Below are 15,660 nucleotides of genomic sequence, written 5' to 3'. Positions count from 1 at the left end.
CACTTTATGCAGAGTGAGATGGTAAGCTTAAGGTCATGGAATTTTGGGCTGTTCCACTTCAACATGCAGGTGTGAAGTTTTATAGTATGCTTCTGAATGCAAAACAGAACACACAATGCAAACTCTCATTGCCCAAGGAAAGATTTAGCACAGACCTATCCCTGATTTGCTGGTTATTACTATATGCAGTGGTGGAAGGGTGTTTTTTTTTGTTTTTTGTTTGTTTTTGCATTGAGAAGAATTCTAAGCATGACCTCACACCTGCAATCTAAAGTGGAACTGCCCAGAACTTTGCTACATTAGTTTATCACAGCAGTTTTCAACCAGCATGCTGTGCACATTGGTGTGCCGCGAATGGTCACAACGTGCGCCATGGGTGTTTGGGGGAGGGTCATATATTAGCAGGGCCATTGGGAGAGGTGAGCCCCTGGCTTGCAATGAAGTGTGCCTTGTCAATAGTAACAAACTGATGGCATGCCTTAACAATTTTAGTGCTTTCTCAGTGTCCCAGAAGATGAAAAAGGTTGAAAATCACTTGCTTATCACCTCACTCTGTATAATATAGCGACTGGGTCTAAGTTTTTTTCCAGTAGAAAATGTATCTTGCCACCTCTTCTTTCAAGTGATTTTCCTTCCACCAGTAAATTTTGCTCCTTATGCAATAATTGTTTGATATGTCTTTCTTTCTTGAGCTTGCTTTAATTTAGTACCCCATCCATCATTTCTGCTTTCTTTATCATTTATTCTTGACGTAAAAGATTTGCAAATGACATTGAACTGCAAATTAAAGCCACACCTTTTCAAAGGCAGTTCTTCAGTCTCTTTTCCATCAATTGGTTGTTTGTTAAACTTCTTTGAAGCTCATGTTGCCTTGGTAATGCTGTACAGATACTTCCCTTTCTGTGGCCTTGGTGAATGAGCATTTAGTTTTGTATCAACTCTTTGCACTGTGCAGAGCTAAGTAAATTAGCGACACCATTAAAAGCAGACTGAAGTATTGATGTATTTCATTCTTTTCTATGTAGGATTTCTGAGAAACAATCCAATGTTTGAGCTAGAATGTGGTACTTTTTGTCATTTATCTTCCTAATTTGGTTTGCCTCACCCACTCACCAGCTCAGGGTTTTCTTTAAGTAAAAACTAAACCGCATGTCTTACGAAGTTGAGTTGCTTGGCTTGTGATTTCTGACAGAGGTTCAATCCCCCATTTGAAGGAGTTTGTCTGAGGCAGACAAATCGTAAGTAAGGGCACAATCCTAACCAGGTCTACTCAGATGTAAGTCCTATTTTGTTCAATGGGACCTACTCTCAGGAAAGTGTGGTTAGGATTGCAACCAAAGTGAACTACCAAAGTGATGGTAATTGAAGTTGGTGAGATTAAAAAATAACTCCAGGTATGTTTTCATGAGTGCGTGCACATTGCAGTACTGTGCTGTTACAAAAAATTTCTGAATGGAAAGTAAACGTATTCCTCTCTTCATAATGCAACCTAGAATTTTAAGGTAACAACAGATGTGTGTGTTCTCTTTCTTCTAGGGGGTTGCACCTTTGATGATGGTCCTGGACCCTGTGATTACCATCAAGATCCTTATGATGACTTTGACTGGGTTCATGTTAGCGCACAAGAGCCTCACTACTTGCCGCCTGAGATGCCTCCAGGTGAGTTGCCATAGTGGTGATGGGTAAAAACCTGAGGAAAATACTTGTTTCTGTTGCTTATGATGCTGGGCTTATAATTTTTCTCACTTGCAGAGTTGCTATCCTTTGAGCATTTGGGGGAATGCATTCAAAAAGCACTATCAAGAAGCATTTTACTTTTGTACTAGTTTATCAGAATATATTTTAGATTCAGGTCAGATCTAATAAAACTAAATTATGTTTACCTCGCCTGCCAAAGGTTTGACAAAACCCAAACGTTTGACAAATCAGCATAAGGATGGAGCCAAAGGTTCTGAGAAGCTCTGTTGCTAGTTCAAGAGACTTGTGTGTGTGGGTTGGGGGACAATCTAAAATCCAAACTCTACATTTGCACAAAGGATAACCTGTAATAATTTTTAATGTTTACATTATTTTTCAGTATATCTAGTTCAGCAACAACTTGAGCAGCATTTGAAGAACTGATAGCATTCCTTGTAGTTATTTTTTTCTCTAGAATGTGCCCAAGAAATAATCTTATCTCAAACAAGAATGTTTGAAGGGGAAAAAAAAGACGACGCTGTCAGGAGCTGGCTGCTGAGAAAACTGTTAGCCCTTCAGGCACTGAATACAAGCTATAGCAATGAAGACAATATGCTCCAAGTTAGAAAGACTTGAGTCCTACCCTCAGCCACCATTCTGGCTCCTGACTGCTGGCATGCTAAATGAGACTGAGCCAACTGAGAGCCCAATCCTGTGCTCGGCGGCATGGCTCTGTGCCGCCGAGCACTGTCGTAAACATGCCGTAAGGCACGTTTGCCAACCTCACAGCTGGGCTCCTGCTGGCGCTAGCCCAGCGCCGGCCAGTGCTGGGCTAGCGCGGTGTGCTTCTGCAGCTCGGCGGTCTCCTGGACCGCCAAGCTGTGGAATGGTGGGCAGGGATGGGGGTAGGGAGTAGGTGCTCTGGGAAAGCGGGAGGCTGGCGGGGTGCAGAGAGAGGTTGGGGAGGAGGTGTGATGGAGAGCTGTGACGCAGAGAGGGGTTTGGACTGGAGGCGTGCTTGGGGGAGGGATGGGAGGTCGGTCTGCGGAGCTCTGCTGTACCCTCTGCTGTGCCCTGCTCGTGCCCTACACGAGTGCCTTGGTAAAGTGAGTAGCCCCAGTGCGGGGCTGCTTACCTTAGCCAGGAGAAGGGGATGAAAGTCCCCTTCTTCTGAGGCACCTCCCATGGTAGCGCGGGAGGCGCAGGATCCGGCGGCAGCCCTTCTCAGTGCCACTGAGCCTGGGTGCCCCGGGCAGTTCAGGACTGGGCCATGATATATTCACACTTGAGGGATTCCACACACAGTGTTTTGTTCAAGATAACAAAAGAAACAGAATATCCGTTCAGGCATGCCTCTGTATCCATGGAATTCCATTCCAAACCCCCCATAGTTAAGTGAAACCACAGATATGAATGGTTCACTCCCCACCCTCAGGGGCTTGCCTGGGCCTCCCAGTGCTTTGTAAAGCATTAAATCGTCACTTTCAGTTTTTTAAAAAACTGAAAGTCACATGTTTTTCACTCTGAGGCTCAGTCTGAGCCTGACAGAGGCTGCAGATCCAAACTGCGGATACGGGGGTGCCCTGTATTTGCTGAAAATCTCTTTAGTTTAGATTAAAGGAACAAAAATTAGAGAGAACTTAACACAGGATTTTCTGACATTTTCACAAAAGATATAAATTGTGTAAAGAAAACTCAGTTATGGAACTGAACTATGTTAATTGGATGTTGTGATTGTGCCATAATGTTTTAATGTGAGAATAAGTGGTAAATAAAAAGACCATGCTTATTATTTTTGTCCCTGTTGCATCCAACTCATTTTGTTTCCTGAGATGTTTTTCCTCTGCTCCTTATTATACAAATGAACTAGCTGATGATAGGTACTTGTTGAGATATGGTTGTGAGTCACAGAATATGAAACTAATTAGAAAGCTGGTGTATTATGACTCTACCGCAAAGGTGGTTGATCATTCAAACCACCTTCATATGTCATAACATTTTATTTTCAGCCTGGAATATTAAGATTTTCATCTAAGGCAATTAATAATGCCAAAACAAAAAACAAAACAAAAAACCCCTAATGCAATCTACCTGAATAAATAAGAGCAGATATAGATTGCAGTAGATGTGTTTGCTTAATACATCCAAAAATTTAGAAAATATTGTAACATGATTTGCTGTTTTTTAAAAAAGAGGATAAACTTCTGCTGATGTGTTTAGTTCAGAGGGGGTAGGATAACAGTAAAAAAACATTCAAAAAGTCTCCTAACTGTTCATCAGTTGGAATATCAGAAAGGTTCTATTTATGGAAATATTTCCATTGTTAATTATTACTGTAGACAAGATAATGAATAACTGAAGAGCTACAGCCTAGATGACCTTGCCTGCTCACCTTTGATGAACAGCTTAATCGGTCTTTTCTCAGCAGAGTGATATGCTGAGCAAAATGAATGCCTCTGAAATTCAAGTACGTTTTTCAATTAATAGGGTATTAAATAATTAATCATGTAAAAGGAGGAAATAAGGTCGAGGCTACTTTATTTGCGTCTCTGAACAACTTGTGTCAGTCACAAGGAAAAAAGTGGGAATTTTGCACTGTAAAAAAAGACCAACTCATTTACAAGTCCTTTTTCTTGTCATCCATTTCTGTCATTGATTATACTTAAAAGCACACACTTTTCACTCTTGTAATTAGCAATTGGATTTGACTATTATCTGGCTGCCATTGATAAATAGTTGAATGCTGCAGTACATATTCCATGTTGAACAAGGTAACACATTATAGATGCATTTATACCACCCCTTGTCACCTGAAATGTCCCATCATGGTTCCTTGTACTCTAGAACTTAATGGAAAAAGGTCATCTTATTTGTATGTTTAGGGAATTTGAAAGTGGCCTAGCATTCCAATATGGTCTAAAACAGTTGCTGCTGACAACCACCCTGCCCTCAACATAACCCCATCTCAACCACCTGCCAAGTTACCAGTGCTAGGGCTCCTGCAGAGTTCACTTTTGTGCCACTGCCACTACTCATGGCTTACGGTGCCAGCCAGACTGCATTCTATGGTGCATTGCATTTTACCACAACTGTAGAATGTGCTGTGCCACCAGAACATGAATTCCGGTGACACAGAGGCACCATAAGATTGGGCAGTAAGTAAGATATGGAAAAATAAAGCATCACACAATGTTCACAAACAGAGAGGTGGACTGTATTTATTGATCACTATAATCAAGTTCATGGTGTGAGGCTTCATGCATCAGGCCATCCTCTAGGTAATTCTAATGAAGACACAATGTCCTGCTATGATGATTTTGCAGATAAAATTGTCTGTAGTTGTCACAACTTAGATTACACACTGATAATTTCTGTTGATGCCCCCTCCAAGCATCTGTTTGTCCTGTTATTTTTTTATTATTTTATTTTTGCTTATATAACCTGAGGATGTGGAGAGCATAGTATTGTGCTGTGTTAGTATGACAATTTAGCTATCAAGGCAGTTCAAATCCCCACCTTGTAAAGCTATCCAGGGCACCCTCGGCCAGTGCCCAACCCTGATCCCAATGTTCCTGAAGGGATTGTTGTGAGCATAAAGTGTGGGGAGAACCCTCTTGAGCTCTATGGACGAAGATGGAACCAATATTAGCATTTTTTAAATTTCTGTCCAAATTTTCCAAGAGAAAATTTATTTATTTTAGGGCAACTCCTAGTATGCTCAACTCCCACTCCATTGAACTAGATCACTGTTTTTCAAATTGTGGATCGCAAGCCAATTTCAGGTGGGCCTCTATTCATTTCAATATTTTATTTTTAGTAAATTAGACTTGATGCCAACATAGTATGTGACTGCATTTGGAGAGATCTGTACTTTTAACAGGCTACAATGTATATGCTTTTAACATTTAAGTATTAACAATGATAAGTCAATAGAGCTTACTCCTGGGTAAATGTGGATAGAATTGTAGCTTAGGATTGTTAAAAAAATTTTCTGCTTGATGATGTCTCTACCGGCCATCACTTCCAGGTTAATGACATCACTTCTGGTGGGTCCTGACAGATTATCATTCTAAAAAGTGGGTCTTGGGCTAAGAAGTGCGAGAACCACTGAACTACAATGATCATTTTTCAGTGAACCTGCAAAATCAAAATATATAGAAAAAGTACAACTGGAAGGTAAAATTCAGTATACAGGGGCAGCCCATTTATCCACGGATTTTTTATCTGTGGATTTGTCTCAACGTGAATGGGTTGGGGGTACTGAAAGTCACACACAGCTTTGCCTCCTTTACCCTGCGCTGGCATCTCCCTCCCTATCAAGGCAGCCTAAAACACTGTAAAAAGACTCCGCCTCGCCCAGGCAGGGAATAACCCTGGAGCCATGGAAGAGGTTCCCCTTGCGAAGGAACAGTAACATTCCTGGAGCCCCTGAGCGAGCTGAGGCTGAAGAGGGGGGCGGAAAACTCTGTGTAACCAGAACACATGCAGCGAGGTGAAACACACTCTCTCTCTCTCTCTCTCTCTCTCTCTCTCTCTCTCTCTCTCTCTCACTCACTCACACACGCACACGCACACGCACACACACACACACACACACACACATATGCAGGGGCAGGTGTGGTAGCAACAGAGGGGATTGCTTTAAAAAAACCCAGGGAATGTTTGCTGAATTCCCCCCCCCCCCATGGTGCAGGCAATCACCGACACAAGCAACGCCCCCCCCCCCATGGTGCAGTTCTATCATGGACACAAGCAAGCCTTCCCACCAAGCAAAGCATGAGATTTAGTCTACAATCCTCTCCACACTTTCATGGGAGTAAGCCCCATGGACTACAGTGGGGCTTCTGAGTAGAAATGCATAGGGCTGGACTCTTAAAAGATCAGCATTCCAACTGTGAAAGAAGCTGGGCAGCTGGCAACGGGGAGGGCTCAGGAAGGGGAGGCAGGAGGGGGAGGAGAGGGGATTGCTTTAAAAAATCCAGGGAGTGTTTGCTGAATTCTCCCCCCCCCCCAGATGATCCAGGCTCTCCTGCTCCAGCAAGCCTTCCCAAGCAAGCCTTGGGAAGCCTTAGAGAGACAGGTGAGGGTGAGCAGAGGGCCGGACTACAAGTCCCGGAATGCTCCGGGACAGAGGAGCTTCCATGATGGTGGCCAGGGAGGGCTGCAGGAGCAACAGCAGAGAAGAGGAGGAGGAGAACCTGCAACGCTGTTGGGAGGCTGCCTGGCACGTAGAGGACAAGGCTTCCCAAGCAAGCTCACCATTCCAACTGTGAAAGTAGCAGGACAGCTGGCAACAGGAGATCTGAGTACGGAGCGGAGCGGATGGAAGGGGATTGAGAACAGCTGCCTTAGTTTCCTTCCATCCGGAAGTGTCAGGCTGCAGCCTGTTTGCATAACTCTATGCAATTTAGCACAACGTGTTTGTTGTTAATTGCGCTGAGTCATGGAACAGAACTAACGCGGTTAAATAGGCTCCACCTGTATATCAAGAATCTAGGCACATAGTGAGAGTTGAGTAATTATGCTGTTTCAAACTGTTCGATTGGTGCACCCACAAAATATAGGTAGATAAGGTTTATAGTTATCATATGCGCAAAGAACGATCAGCAATAGCCGCACGCAAGGCGTAAGCATTATGACATGCTTGGCATAAACTATGCAATTAAACCGTTATGGCTGTTAAGTTCCATTTAAAATGAGTACTTACTATAGATAACTAATTAATGACTCTGAAAACTTAGAATTGCAGACATTAAAGTTAACCTGCACTTGGGAGAAGATCACTTAGAAAAAATAAGTTGTTGAAATAGAAATAAGTACAGTGAGGTAAGATGAAGGAAAACTGTCAAAAATGGTTATTGATCTTAAGTGACAGTCTCCCTAGAATCCATGCTCTCCTGAATATAAAAGACCACAAAGTTAGGGTCTCAGTTTCCTCTCTGATTTCCTGTAGATTAATTTGTTCATTTAATCTGAATAATTTAGTCTTAGTACTTATCCAAATGGGGCTATGTGGGACCCAATAGCAATCTACAGTCTCAATGGTTTTCATAGCTTATCTAACACGGAAACTGCTAGAAAGCAAGAAGAACCTGATTCTCATTTTGTGAAGTATTTTCTCTGATATCAGATTATGCATTCCTTTAATCCAGTGATTTTCAACCACTGTGCCATGTCATATTGGTGTGATGCAGATGGTTCACAGGTGTGCTGTGAGAGTTTGGGGAATGGTCATTTATTAGTAGGGCTATTGGGGGAAGTGAACCCCCAACTGGGTGCATTGACAGTTTTAGTGCTTTGTCAGTATGAGATGAAAAAGGTTGAAATCCAATGTTTTCATCTCTGCCCCATACAATTGCCTTTTTACATTTTATTCTACATGTTGATACATGGGCAGGAGGTCTGGTCTAGAGGGTTGAGCCTCCATTTGCCTGAAGATAACATCCGAAGGTCGCCAGTTCGAGGCCACCGGCACCATGCGACCTTGAAGCAGCTGACAAGCTGAGCCGAGCTATTCCATCTGCTCTGAGCGTGGAGGATGGAGGCCAGAATGTGCGACCAGATCAAGAAAGAAACACCTGAATGTTGTGGTTTCTTGAAAGATAGAAACCTTCTTTCAAATTGTAAAAATCCCTACGGGGATTTAAATTGCCTGCCTATGTAAACTGCCTTGAATAAAGTCTAAGGAGAAATCTGAGGACCAAGAAAGGTGGTATAGAAATACCTGTATGATGATGATGATGATGATAATGATGACTTTTCCAGAAATGTACTTAAACTACATTTTTCCATTTCCCACTCTATAAATTAATTTTATAATTGCCTTTTTAAAAATGTAATGTTCAATATGGCAGAGGAGTGGAAAAATTATGCTGCTTCTTTCAGTGTGTCTTTTGTGTGCCTCTTTCTTTGAACACTGGAGGGATGAGAAAGTGGAGATAAGAGTTTTTCCCCCATTTCCTTTTTATCCCATCTTTTTAGGTGAACAGTCCAGGGTCTGGTTTTCAACAGTGAATTAGGTCAGACATCTTCAACAGATGAATTGGGGTCTAGGAGTTGGTTTCAACACAATGTCAGGTGACTTATGGCAGTGCTGTCGTTGCCATTTTGTTCTGAAACAGAGGCTTTCATGGTAGCCAGAGCTAGGAGTCTAGATGAGGTGCATCCTGCTGGAGACTTTACCTTGGGAGAGCCTGCTTTGACCTTCTTCCCAAAAATGAAGTGGGCCCCCTCAATCTCTCACCCCTCCACTTAAGTTCTCCTGCACGGTACTCTTTCTGCTCTTTGCCCTGCCTAGTTTCATTTTTTCTTCTTCTGCCTTTCAAAATTGAGGACGTATTGTTGTCATGCCATTCTCTGCACCCTCCCTTCTCCTTTCTGGTTGACCTGGAAGAAACAGGAGGCATGCCATAGAAGCAGCTCTCAGTGGTAGGCTGCCACTCAGTGGGAGAAGAGGAGCAGGAGAAGGAAAAGGAACTGTGACCTCCTACTCACCCACTCACTCACCCACTCACTCACCCACTCACCTTGCTTGCTTGCTGAGCTCTCGAAGTTTGTTTATTTTGTTGGATTGTATTGGACTGTTGGATTGGATCCAGCACTGTTGGATTGTTAAAAGATGTTACTTAAAAAGCGCCAGCCCCACCCTCTCCCTGTGACAGCATTTATAAGCTTCCCTAAATAAAAAAGACTTGAGACCCTGCCGAAAGGACTCTAAAAAGGGAGTTGTTCTCAATTCCAGGGGAAGGGAATTCCATAATCTGGCACCACCACTGAGAAGGCCCTATTTTTTTTGCCACCATGCCCCTTGCCTCCAGTGGTGGCGGCACAGTTAGAAGGGTCCCCTCTGATGATCTGAGAGAATAGGTGGGATTATACAGAAGGAAGTGGTCCCTCAAATACCCTGGACCCAAGCCATAAAGGGCTTTAAAAGTCAAAACTAGCAATTTGAATTCAGCCTGGAAATGAACTGAGTCGAATCGGTGAGCCCCAGTAACTGCACAGGCAGCCGTGATCTGCACTAGTTGCAGTTTCCAAACCATCTTTAGAGGCAGCCCCGTGTAGAGCACGTTGCAGTAATCTAATCTAGATTTCACTAGGGCATGGGTCACTGTGGCCAGGTCTGAACGACCCAGGTATGGTCGCAGCTGGTGAATCAGCTGAAGTTGAGCAAAGGCTCCCCTGGCCATAGCCACCACCTGTGAATCCAGGAGCACCCCCAAGCTGTGGACCTGCTCCTTCAGTGGAAGTGCAACCCGATTCAGAGCAGGAAGATAGTCCAATACCCGAGTCGTGGACTTCCGGACCAGAAGAACCTTTGTCTTATCAGGATTTAATTTCAACTTGTTTGCCCACATCCAGCTCCCAAATGCCTCCAGGCAGTGATCCGGAACTTTGATTACCGCCTCAGAATCAGGAGGAAAGGAGAGGAAGAGCTGGGTGTCATCAGTATACTGATGGCACCCTGCCCCAAACCTCTGGATGACCTCTCCCATGGCTTCATGTATGTGTTGAACAGCATGGGGAAAAGAATGGAACCTTGTGGCACTCCATACCTAAGAGACCAGGATGGGCCCATTATTGCAGGTTGGGTTTTGAGGTAGGTCGTGGCTGTTGACAACGTGGCTGTTAAGGTCCATTGAACTAGAGGACCTTCCTATAGAGCCACTTTACTACTGCTGCCTTTTTTCTTCCTCGACAGTGCCTGCTTTATCATCTTGCTTTTGAATCTTAGTAGAGGAGGTATGCAGGCAAACCTATTGTTCTGTTCTGTGTGGTTTATCTTCATGAACTACTAGTAAGAAGAAATAAGCAGTTGCTGCTAGTCTGTGCTGAGTACTAACTGGTCTGCAAATAAGATAATCAGACTCATTCGTTTGGTTCAACAAATCACAGTTTGATGGACTGGGGTGGATCTGTGACTTTGAGTATTCCTTTCTTTCCTCACTGCCCAACCTCAGAGTTTGTTTGCAGTCCTGTGAAGCTCTGAAGCTGTAATTTCTTGGTTTGAATATGATGTCATCTGTGATTTAACCAGGAAGTCCTCCATGAGGGGGAGTGGGAAGAAAGGACTATTTGAACTCACCTCTTGATCCAAATTGGTCTGGGAATGTGATGACCAACCCTTAAATATTAACTTCCCTGCCAAGCTTTGTAAATACTTGTTTGTTCACCATGTATTGCTTTTCAGTTCTGTTCATTGATAGTTTGCATTGTATGTCAGAAGTTGTATAGGCACTTCAGATTTCACTATTGCAAGGTTTCCATGTAAACTTTTTTTTTCAAAAACTTCCTCCTTTGGTTTAGATATCCGACTTGGAAAATTTCAAGTCAGCTGGTAAATGTCTATAGTGTTTTAGCTAGCTTGCCTTGAAAGCAATTTTAATTGGGAAGTGCTTTGCAATTTTAACTATGATTATCCCTACCAGGATGACAGACACGTTGTGTTGGTATCCTTCAGTCTCTGAAGACTATGGTATCGTGCTCTGAATAGTGGTTCTGGAACAGAGTGTCCTCTCCAGTGCGCAAAGCCTGGGCAAAGTAGATATGGAGGATAGACTGTTACCCATGCAACAAATCCCTACGTCTTCTATGTTGCTGAAATGGTCCAATGGAAAGGTAGAAGCCAATATGGTTGGTTCCAGCAGCGCCGCAGGAGTTGCCAGAACATGACTGTGTTCTGCTATGAACTGCCTCAGGGATTCATAATAAAGCATCACCCATTATACTGTACTTCTTCAAATTATGATGTAGGGAAATTATCTTTTCATCATGAGGAGGTCATAATATGAAGCTCTTAGTTTTGTTTAAGTTGGAAAGTGTTTGAAGATTGTATTGTTAAACCATACTGTGCTGATAATACTAGATGTATTTAATCAGTGCTCAGCATCTGAAATTGTCAAAATACTGAAACTCCTAAAATACTAAAATTCCTAAAACCACTATAGGGCACTAATAATGAAAGAGGAATCCTTTTAATCAAGTCTGTTCATTGGAAAACTACATGTTTGTTCTTTATAGTGGCATGTTTCAGTCAGAGCTGAAACACATGATAAAATCAATTAATCGGTGCATTTGAAATTGAATGCTTCACTTAGTGCCAGATAAATTCCAGAAGTTCAACACTTTAAGTTTGAATGTAAATTGGGCACCTCTAATACTTTTCAAATAGTTAACAAATAGTTTTAAGTGTGCTGGGTCATTTGTTTGGATTTGTATTTGAATATATTTCATATAGGAGAACTCTTTAGAGTTTGACTAATATTTTGTTTTTATTTTCAAGTTTTAGCATCTCTTATAAACAGGTTTGAGCAATTTGGTAATAGTACCTAGAAATCAATAATTAAATGAGTGTTCTCTGCCTAGTTTCTCATTGTGAAAACTGTTTGGAACAGTGTTTTTCAACCTGTTTCTCCTGATATACCACTTCTCATGTTGTAATGATCTTAAGTACCACCAATACCTAAAATAGCTGTGGCCATGACATCACTTCTGTGTTTGTAAAACTTAGAGCAGTTGCTGTGTCCTGCTATCATGAGTGCTTGTGAAAACAGGGTGCAGTGAGTTGCCAAAGCTCAGAGCAGCTGCTGAACAGGGCACAGCGACTGTTTCTCAGCTTTGCTTGGAGCAGACACTTCTTTGCCAAACCCAGAAGTGATGTCATAGCCCCAGGTACCATGGCCCTTTGTGTGCCACTGGTCAACACCTCACATACCACCAGTGGTACACATATCACTGGTTTAGAACTTGAAGCCAACTGTCCAGGCCAGTGTTTCTCAAACTGTGGGTTAGGACCTACTAGGTGGGTCGTGAGCCAATTTCAGGTGGGTCCCCATTCACTTCAATATTTTATTTTTACTATATTAGACTTGATGCTACCATGGTATGTGACTGTTTTGGGGAAAATGTTACAGCAGTGATTTTCAACCTTTTTCATCTCACAGCACACTGACAAGGCACTAAAATTGTCAAGGCACACCACCAGGTTTTTGACAGTTGACAAGGCACACCATGCTGGCAGTGGGGGCTCACATCTCGAATTGGCCCTGTTAATAAATGACCTTCCCCCAAATTCCTGTGGCACACCTGTGGACCGCTCGTGGCACATCAGTGTGCCACGGCACAATGGTTGAAAATGGCTGTGTTACAGGTTGTGCTTTTAACAAACTACTCTGTATATTCTTTAAGAATGATAGTAAATGGGACTTACTCCTAGGTAATTGTTGGTAGGATTGAAACCTAGGATTTTTAAAAATTTTCCCTGCTTGATGATGATGATGATGATGATGATAATAACAACAGGTATTTATATACCGCCTTTCTTGGTCTTTATTCAAGACGGTTTACATAGGCAAGCTTTATTTAAATCCCTTATTAAATAGGAATTTTTACAATTTGAAAGAAGGTTCTTTCTTTCAAGAACCACTACATTCAGGTGTTTCATTCCGATCTGGCTTCACATTCTGGCCTCCATCCTCCCACGCTCAGAGCAGATGGAATAGCTCGGCTTCAGCTTGTCAGCTGCTTCAAGGTCGCACGGTGCCAGTAGCCTCGAACTGGCCACCTTGTGGATGTTATCTTCAGGCAGACGGAGGCTCTACCCTCTAGACCAGACCTCCTGCCCATGTCATGACATCACTTCCAGTGGGTCCTAACTGATTCTCATTCTAAAAAGTGGGTCCTGGTGCTAAATGTATGAGAACCACTGACTGAGGCTCTTTGTTCTTGGGATATTGGGGCATTGGGGGGGGGGAAGATTAGGACCTATTAACAAAGGAAATGTAGATGACAGCACTAATGGTAAATATGAGCCAGTCATCCACACACTTTTGGTGTTTTAAGAAGCCTTCCAAACTTTGATGTTAATCAGTTACACATTGACTTGAAGGTTTTTATGTAGCAGAAAAAAATTAAGCATGGAAAATATGTTCTCATCCATACTGTATTTGTTATGGTGTTTGCTTTATTTTTGTTTTTGTATTGTTTCGGTCACTTGTACGTGTGGGTATTTTGCTCTCAATTTTTGTACTTCCCTTGTGTGTCCAGTTCCTTTATGAGAAAACCCATCCTATAAAAGCCCATCTTTCCTTTGGGTTTTTTCTTTCCTGTGTTTTACAGTACTCTCCGCATCTGTTACTAGAATCTCATTTTTCTGCCTCTTGGTGGTGGCATGGAACAAAGGAGGTGGAATTCATGCTGCAGGGCATTTAAGATAAGGGTGAGAATGATGATGCAACAACCAGATTGTCTTATCTTGTTGCCCTCTACAAGAGTTTTAAATTGCTGGAGGGAATCTTAGTCCTGTTCTGCTGTTGTTGCTCAGCTCTTTTTGCTTTTGTTCTCTGTTATCTCTTCAGTTGATTCTGTGCCTGAACATGACTAATTGAAAATAGACATAATAGAAACATTCAGCATTTCAGTATGGAAAACTCTGACCTTTCCTCTCAAATAGGTAACAAGTGGTACTTGAGATTCCATAGAAACTGTCCTGATAGCTAAATTGTCATACAAAGTAAGGGTTATGGAAGAACAAAACAAGCTGCCAGACTTGAAAGTGGTAGTTTTAAGATGGAGCTTGAATATTACTTCTCAAAATGGCAATGATCTGGCTCTGTCACTTTGGAAGATGAAATTGCATTACTTGCTATCTACTCTATGCCTTCAACAAAAACCTTTTAGTTCCCAAGGTTGAATCATGACCTGGTTCCTCCTCCTGGGGAGTAACTCCTCGCATCACCTTGCATCACTGTCAGATAGGAGTGGTGACAGCAACATTGGTCAGTTCCTCAGCAGGCTCTGACCCAGTGCTGTTCCTGGAGGGAGGATGGGGGCAGTGGCATAGCTAGCGGGGGGCGGTACACCCCAGGTACCACCCTTGGGGGGGTGACACCTTAAATGCCCCAACATCGCTAACATTGTGGAGGTTCAAAATAACCCCATCGTGCTATATACCGTTGGATGTGAAATTTCTAGTGGAATGCAATGCAATAAACTGGATTGAAATATCTCCTTTCCATCAAAAACTATGGTCAAAATAACCGGAAACAAAAAATGCATTGAACCCTATGGAAAATGAACCCATATTGCGCGTTTACTCGTGAGTAGGTGAACTTGCCATAGTTCGTCGGAAAGGCAGGCTGAAAGGAATCCAATGACACCAGAATGGCCCCCCTCCTGCCACCCGTGCTACTGTCGCGTGCCCTCTGGATCCCTTCTGAGGACTGCGGCAGCTTCACACAGCATCCTCTGGCCCTCCTGGAGTGGTGGCATTCTGCAGTCCTGGGCCATGGATCCTGGATCGCATGGGCCAGGACTGCAACTGTTTTGACCTAGTATACTTATTGAGTATAGTACTGCAAACACATCTCCATTAGAACAGTGTTATTACCTCCTTTAGCACTGATTCACATGGCACTCTTGTTTTCCAGGAATCTATCCATAGTGTTATAGGAGTATTGCTGTGCATGGTAAAATGGCATACTGCCTTTTGTTCCAAGCTCAGACATTACATGGGTTGATGATAGGTGACAGTGGCATAAAGTGCAATGTTAATTAGGAGCCTGCAGCCTCCTAAGTCAGAACTGCCACACTGAATGTGCATCACAAAATGTATATTGTAATCTAGCAAAATGTAGATTTTGTGCTGTAAGGTGCTACAAGATGTTTTGTTTTTGCAGAAGAATAATATAGCTGTCCATTTCAGCTCAGTCCATCTCAGCTCAGTATTGTAGGAATTGGCTATGCGAGGATCTATTTTGTTATGTTTTATTCATGTACAGCAAAACTATTTCAGGAGTGTGTCTTAATTTACTGGCATGCAACAGGATTTGCTCATCAACTTATTGAGAAGGCAGTAAAACACAGTAGGTCAAGTTAGTGCCTCACCTGTCACCAAACTCCCTTCATCTGTTTTTTCTATCCGTATCATCCTTTTTATTCTCCACCTGAATAATTAGAAAACCAAAGTTGATATGCCTACTTATT

General features: G+C 42.6%; 1 protein-coding gene across 7 annotated transcripts in view; it reads left to right on the top strand.

Annotated features, from left to right (window-relative positions):
* The window catches only part of PTPRK (protein tyrosine phosphatase receptor type K), a 466,239-nt gene that overhangs the window by 94,481 nt on the left and 356,098 nt on the right, over positions 1–15,660 (top strand). For all 7 annotated transcript variants that reach the window (XM_066614422.1, XM_066614429.1, XM_066614387.1 and 4 more), the window contains exon 2: positions 1,537–1,659. In XM_066614422.1, coding sequence (XP_066470519.1) covers positions 1,537–1,659 — 123 coding nt within the window. The remainder of the gene's footprint in view (positions 1–1,536; positions 1,660–15,660) is intronic.

This window comes from Tiliqua scincoides, chromosome 1 (genome assembly GCF_035046505.1).
Source record: "Tiliqua scincoides isolate rTilSci1 chromosome 1, rTilSci1.hap2, whole genome shotgun sequence".
Taxonomy (NCBI): Eukaryota; Metazoa; Chordata; class Lepidosauria; order Squamata; family Scincidae; genus Tiliqua; species Tiliqua scincoides.
Note: the sequence above shows the minus strand (reverse complement) of the source record. Positions and strands in the feature narration are given on the sequence as shown.